General features: G+C 33.5%; 1 protein-coding gene and 1 non-coding gene across 2 annotated transcripts; one reads left to right on the plus strand and one right to left on the minus strand.

Moving 5' to 3' along the window:
• Positions 1-445: 445 nt before the first annotated feature.
• Positions 446-2,231, plus strand: MEE14 (maternal effect embryo arrest 14). Its single transcript, XM_016326408.3, has 3 exons — positions 446-894; positions 974-1,047; positions 1,655-2,231. The coding sequence occupies exons 1-3, from the start codon at positions 666-668 to the stop codon at positions 1,964-1,966; spliced, it is 615 nt and encodes a 204-aa protein (XP_016181894.1). The 5' UTR covers positions 446-665; the 3' UTR covers positions 1,967-2,231.
• Positions 1,333-1,413, minus strand: TRNAL-AAG (transfer RNA leucine (anticodon AAG)). The gene has a single exon. It is a non-coding gene; the product is annotated as a tRNA-Leu (tRNA).
• Positions 2,232-7,458: the final 5,227 nt, after the last annotated feature.

The following is a 7,458-nucleotide window of genomic DNA, read 5'->3' on the forward strand; positions in this document are numbered from 1 at the left end:
ATTAGATCTAGAGACGGATTTAGATCTAATAAATAAACCCAATATATATTTCGAATCGAATCTAAATCACATTAAACTCAGTTTCACCCGACGCATGAGCACTTTATCCCAATCCGAATCTCAATCTCAACCAGAATATCCAGTTCCATTCCCATGGGCACAAGACAAGGTCTTATCTTCCACAAGCCGACTCTAAAAACCGCCGCAGTTGTTTTCGTTTGCCACCTTCTACAAACAGCCCAATGCACCCAAAACACCTCACATCCAAACACCACTATATTCCACAACTGGGCCCCACTTAAACTCAATCACTTACTATTAAAATCACTAATTAAAAAGTTCAAAATCGTGGTCCCACTTTAGCCAAAAGACTATTCACCATTTCACCAATCAACGCTCAACATCTTCCCCAAAAAATCAAAATTATCATCCAACGAACCAAATTAATCAAACTTCCACACACGCACACCCAGTAACACACACTCTCTCTCTTAATAAATATCTAAATCTAAAATAATATATTTTTCATCCTTATCCATAAAAATATCACAGTATTATTTACCGGTGCCTATGCTTTTTTCTGCATCGATCAATCTCCTTTGAAGAAGAACGTTATCCAAACCCAGATTTTTTTATTAAATTAATCCGAATCGTTACAAGGGAGGATGAAATCAGCACTGATTCGAACCAGTTCTACGCCCCTGCTTCTCGACGCAAGAGATGTTCATCGTCACAACGGAACTCATTCGACAGTGAGATTTGGTTCCACGATCTGTTGTTCATCGAAGAAGAACGAGTCTAACATCCCAAAGCTTGAACCTTTTAGCCGAACCAAGTTTGAGAGGGCCGTCAAAGACCCTCCTTTGATCCAAAAATCTGAGAAAGAGCTCGCTGGTACGTACCAACATCTTTCTCTTCTCTTTCTTCAACCTTCCGTATCGTTTCCAAATCCTTCATGTTTTGTGATGTGCAGATTATTGCTCAACGCTTGAAGGTGACGAATCCTATAGTTGCTGGCAAGCGTATTTTGAGCTCAAAGATCTTGAGGTTTGTTCTTATTTCTGCAACTTCTGCCATTATCCTCTATTTGTTTGACTTAGGTCCTTTTATTTCTTTTTTGATTCTTTCTTTAATCTTTTAATGTTGATCAAGTTTATATACGAAGTTTAGAAGTAAGGTATATAAGTTTTTTTTTGTTTCTGAGAAAAGGCTATAGTTTTCTTCAGGAAGTCCAAATTTATGTGGTACGAAACATGAACAAAATAAATAAGAGAAAACAAAAGAAAGTTTTGGTTTAAACTCTGCCATTGAAACAAAAAGCAATAAAATTTGTGTGGAAAGTGGGATTTGAACCCACGCCCTTTCGGACCAGAACCTTAATCTGGCGCCTTAGACCAACTCGGCCATCTCCACTTTGTTATTACTGTACATCAAATTTCAAATGATAACTGTTTGTTTTTAGGTGGCATGTGTTTTGTCAGTGAATCTTTTTAAAATACAAGCCATATTAGGTCATTATGATGTCTTCTTGATACTTGATTTGAGTTTCATTGTCCCATCTTGTGCTTTTATAATTAAAAAAAAAATGTACATATGATATTCATAAAGGGAGAGGCATATTAGAAATAACTAATGTAACAGTTTTTTTTAACAGAAAGAGTCACCAAAGGAAGACATAGAGAGGTTGATTCTCCAAACCGGTGGCGTAAAATCCTTAATAGGATGTTTGCATGGCATTGCAATAATGCACAATCTGAAGAAGAACGGTGTCAATTGGGCCAAGAATGTGAAATCTGAGGAGGAAGATAGACACTGTCCTATACCAGATGGGTTACCAAAATCAGCTGATGAATTATTGGAAGAGGAGCAAGGTAGAATGCCTGATTCACCATTTACAAGGCTTCTCAGAAGCAAAGGAAGGTTCCCTGCTTGGTATTCTCCTGCACCTGATCATCAAACAGATTGATGATTAATTGGTGATTATTGATTAATGTTTAATACTTAATTAGTGGGTTGTCCTTGGGAGTACCCTCAATGTTAAAGGGTATATAAATTTTGTTAAGATTCTGATAATATAGATTAATAAGGTTTCATTTTAATGTTTTGACAAGGATTGTGTGCAGAGTTTATTGTTGAAATATGAAATGTGTTATGTATAAAGAACTGCTAGTTTGGAATTTTGCATTTACAGCATTCCACTATTGTTAATATACTATTGGTTCATGTGCCTATATTTTGCTTCTCAATTGCTACATGGTTTAAAATTTTCCGTCTTTCAGACTTAATCATTCATTCCTTTTTAGTCCCTAAATCTAGTTTCAAACTTAAAAGGTGTTTAGTACAAACTTTAAACTATTCATTTTTCTTCACTCTTGTTATATCCATCAACGGGGGCCTTGTTCTTTTTTCTTTGCTTTGGTCGGTGGGGTCCTTGTGTGAGTCATATATTAAGACTCGTGAATTTACTGATAACTGATAAGTTTGTAGGATTTAATTTAGATTTATTCAGTAAAGTCCTCGAAGAAGAGTGAACTTTTTGTTAATAAATGATGGGGAGGCTATATGCTTAATTTCAAGTTGCATAAATTTCTTGGAGGTTTGAAATTTAATTTGTACTTAAAAATTGGGAAAATCGACAAGAATAAGAGACATTTTATAGGGATTGTTTAGAATAAATATAAAATTTACGTGTTTTGATGTGCTTGGTATAAATAAATACTATTGACAATTGTAGAAAAATATTATTCATACACTAAATATTATTGATAACCATATAAAAAGAGTTGTTATTAATTAATTACATATTTTAATTATTTTTAAAAATTGAAAAAAAAATACTAAGTATCTTTAATACTTGATTTTAGTTTAATTTTATTTTGGGTCTCACAAAAAGTCACATAAACATTTGTAAAATTATATATCATAAAAATTGATTTAAAATTTAATGTAAAATTTGTCACTTAAATGCTTGGTTTTATTTTAATGTAATAGTACTTAACAAAATTATAATATTTATTTAATACGTTTAATAGATATATAAGTAATAATATTTTACTAATTTTTTTTTTATTAATATTAGTATCATTTCAAAAATGATATATAATACAAATTTTAATTTTAAATCAGTTTAATTATTGTAAAATAAAAAATAATACCAAAAAGTATTTTATTGAAATTGCTCTAAGTTTATGCATCATAAAGCGTTAAATGCGTGTTAAATAAGAGAAAGCATCCAACCTAATCTTATTTTTTTTAGCATTTTTATCTATATTCAATTTTAATTTTTTAAATTGAACGCATCATTTCTATGTTCCATTGTCATTTTTCAGTTGAATAAAATTCTTATGTTTCCGTGGCATTTAAGTTGATTTTTATCCTATAAATTATTTCACTAACCTACCCACACATAAAAATATTTCATAGGTGAATTTTTATAGTATTCTCTCTTTCAATCTTGCTATTAGAATTTTCTGTCAATTATGATCAGTTTTTTAACATATTTATTTTTAGAATTATCTTCAGAATTTTTCCCTTTCATCTTTACTCTTTTAATTAAACTATTGCAAATTTTTCGCATGGTTTTCCAATTCATTTTATAATTTATTTGACTAACACACAACATATGTATTTTTTCATAATTTTCTCATATTTCGCTTGATTTTTATTTAATTTCGATACAGATGTCTATTAAATTTGTATCAATGATCTTATTTGGAATTGTAGATACAACTCTTTTAAAAAAATGAGCTCATCTCGGAAATTATCAACTTTAATATCGAAATAAATTTTGCAATAAATAAAAAAAAACTAAAAGTCTTTAATTAATGATAATAAAATGTACAAACAAATATTAACATGAACAAAAGTTAAAGTAGAATCTAACCGACTTAAAAGTGAACTAGGAATCGAAAAGAAGAAAAGAAAATTGCTTAAACAAGTAAAATGAATAACAAGGCCAGAAGTTAAATCAAAGAACTAAAATGGAAAGAAAATGCTTAAAGAATAAAATGATGAGTTAAGTACGATTTTGGTCTCTAAGGTAGAGATTGAAAAATATTTTTGACCCTAACCTTTTCTTGTATACAAAAACGTCTCTAAAGTTTAATTTGGTTTTAAAATTGCCCTTCGAACCAAAATATTCTTCTTTTATTCTTTTTCTTCTTCATCATCACAACATCAACATATTCTTCTTCTTCTTCTTCATCACAACATTATCAACAACAATAATGGAATCAAAAGCAGAAACAGAAGAAACATAAGAAATCGAAGCAGAAACAGAAGTGAAAAAAAAAACAATTAAAAAAAAAAAAGAATTGGAATAACGGCACGCGAGGAGCAGCAGCGAGGAGTGTGGAACAGCGGCAACATTGATTCTGTCTTCTCCACGACGTCGTCTCCACCACTCCCGCTCATGGACGTGCTTCTCCCTCGACGACAACTCTGACTTCTCCCTCAATGGGGAGCGGCGAGGGATTTATGGTGTTAAATAATTGACTCTAACACTCACATGCACTTACACTCCATGATCTTTCGTTACGTCAATGTAACTGTAATTTTGTAGAGATTTCCTGTTGGTTCTCCTATTTATAGAGCAGGAATCCTCTTTTTTTTGCTGAGAGTTTTTTAACCGTCATCAACCTTACCCACATTCTTATCATTACTCTTTCCTCAAGGATAACTGCCCACATTCTTGTCAAAACTTGAAATTCAAGTACTATTCCCATGTTCAAGATAATCTCTTTGTTAGGGTCAAGTTAATTTCCAAACACATGTTAATTGCATCCCATTTCTTACTTATCAATTTGACTATCTGATTCACCATTACACTTTTCTGGGAAATTGAGTTTTAATAAGAACCTGTTTAAAAGCGAAAGCACCAAAAATAAATTTTTCACAACCTGTGCGATTAAATAGACAATACCAAAGATACTCTAAGTAGCAAATATAATGGTAGAAATTAAATAATCAAACACCAGAATTTATCGTGGAAAAACCCCCCAAAAGAGGGACAAAAAACCCACAGGACCTAGTCCAGTAAAATCTTTCACTATCAAAATAATCGGTACACAATCAGTCTTTCTAGTGGCACTAGGGCATCTCAATAATCAACAAAATACATCGTCGAAACTGATGGAATCAACATAAACTCTCCACAAAGTGGGTATCTCAAATCAGACAAAAGAGAAGGAAATACAACTAGCAAGTTATATCCTAATATTTATCACTACACTAGGAATAGCATACTAAAATTTCATAAGAAATGGAGCAAGTTTACCGGTTTAATCAGATTAAAACGGCATGCCCTTTCCCCTAATTTTTCTTCTTCTCTTTGTTGAAGTAGAGGGTTTTGTTTTCTTTCTTTCAAAAATTGAAAGAACTCTCTCTCTCTCTCTCTCTCTCTCTCTCTCTCTCTCTCTCATAGCTAAAAGCCACTTTTTTCTTTTATTTATTTATTATTTTTATTTTTTTGTTTTAAAGTTGTGTGAATCCCATTTGAGGTTTGGGGACCCACCTACAAATCTTTCCCTCACCAACTCAAGTGGGGATAGGCTGCTCCACTAGGTCCGCCTTCTCTTTGCAGGAATTAAACTTCACTGTAGGTAAACTCTTAGTCATCATATCTGAACTATTATCATCAGTATAGATCTTCGCAAGTGAATATTACTTCATCTTAAGCGCTTGACATATTCAATGATACCTCACCTCTATGTGCTTCGATCTGGAATGAAACGTTGGATTCTTGCTGAGATGGATAGCACTTTGGTTATCACAAAATAACACAAACTTCTCTTGATTGATGCTAACTCTTGTAGAAATTTCTTCATCCACAAGAGTTCCTTAGAAGCTTCAACAACAACAATGTATTCTGCCTCTGTAGTGGACAAAGCAACACATTTCTGAAGTCGAGATTGCCACGACACAGCTCCCCCTGCAAAAGTCATCATATAACCAGAAGTAGACTTTCTTGAATCAAAATCCCCAGCCATATCCGCATATGTGTAACCATCCAACACAGGTTGGCCACTCCCAAAACATAAACAAGCTCTAGAAGTGCCATTAAGGTATCTGAGAATCCACTTCACTGTTTGTGTTCCTTGCCAGGATTAGAAAGAAACCGACTAACAACTCCAACCGCATGAGCAATATCTGACCTGGTGCAAACCATAGCATACATCAAACTACGAACTGCAGATGCATATGGAATCTTCTTCATTTCTGCTTTCTCTTTCTCACTTGTAGGACATTGCCGCGAACTTAAGTTGAAATGACTAGCAAGTGGAGTATTAATAGGTTTGGAATTACTCATGCTAAACCTTTCTAAAATCTTCTCAATATACTTTTGCTGCGACAACCACAGTTTTTCATTCTTCCTGTCACGAGTGATACTCATGCCATTCTTTGCAGGACCAAAATCCTTCATAGCAAAGGATCTGTTCAAGTTTTTCTTAAGACTTTCAATCTTCTTAGTGTCATGACCAACAATTAACATGTCATCAACATAAAGCAAGATAATTATAAAATCACCATTAGAGAATTTCTTAACATACACACAATGATAAGAAAAAGTCTTACTATACCCATGACCTTCCATGAAGGAATCAAACTTCATGTACCATTGGTTTGGTGCTTGCTTCATCCCATATAAGCTCTTCTTCAACTTGCATACAAGATGCTCCTTTTCTTTAACCTCGAAACTCTCTGGTTGCTCAATATAAATTTCTTTATATATCTCACCAAAGGAATGTAGTCTTCACATCAAGCTGCTCAACCTCTAAATTCAAGCTAGCTGTCAATCCAAGCACAACTCGAATAGAGGACATCTTTACAACTGGAGAAAAAATCTCCTCAAAATCAATAATTTTCTTTTGCTCAAAACCTTTCATAACTAACCGAGCTTTGTATCTTGGCCGTGAGACATTTTCATCCGCTTTCAATTTGAACACCCATTTATTCTTGAATGCTCTCTTACCCTTCGGTAGTATCACCAATTCAAACGTATGATTCTCATGCAAGGATTTCATTTCTTCTTGCATGGCTGATGCACGAAATTGTGATTACACTTTTCACAACTCCGTACAACTAACCAGTAAGTGCACTGGGTCGTCCAAGTAATACCTTACGTGAGTAAGGGTCGATCCCACGGAGATTGTCAGCTTGAAGCAAGCTATGGTTATCTTGTAAATCTTAGTCAGGAGATTAATGATAAAAATGATTTTGTTTATGAAAAGTAAATAACATAAAATAAATGGTACTTGTGATTCAGTAATGAGGAACAGGTTGAGGTTCCAGAGATGCTCTGTCATCTGAATCTCTCGTATCGGATGAAAAATACCAGGTACAGCTACCGCACGGCTAATCATCTGTCGGTTCTCACTTATGTCGAAATAGGATCTCTCTATCCTTTTGCACATTGTCACTGTGCCCAACATTCGTGAGTTTGAAGCTCGTTACAGTCAT

This window comes from Arachis ipaensis, chromosome B10 (genome assembly GCF_059453495.1).
Source record: "Arachis ipaensis isolate K30076 ecotype BB chromosome B10, ASM5945349v1, whole genome shotgun sequence".
In the NCBI taxonomy this organism is placed as follows: domain Eukaryota; kingdom Viridiplantae; phylum Streptophyta; class Magnoliopsida; order Fabales; family Fabaceae; genus Arachis; species Arachis ipaensis.

What these genes read in the sequence shown, in the direction of transcription:
- MEE14 (XM_016326408.3), top strand. Translation starts at nt 666, where the DNA reads ATGAAATCAGCACTGATTCGAACCAGTTCTACGCCCCTGCTTCTCGAC. An exon ending in ATCTGAGAAAGAGCTCGCTG is followed by an intron (nt 895 to 973) that starts GTACGTACCAAC and finishes TGTGATGTGCAG; the next exon opens with ATTATTGCTCAACGCTTGAA. An exon ending in TTGAGCTCAAAGATCTTGAG is followed by an intron (nt 1,048 to 1,654) that starts GTTTGTTCTTAT and finishes TTTTTTTAACAG; the next exon opens with AAAGAGTCACCAAAGGAAGA.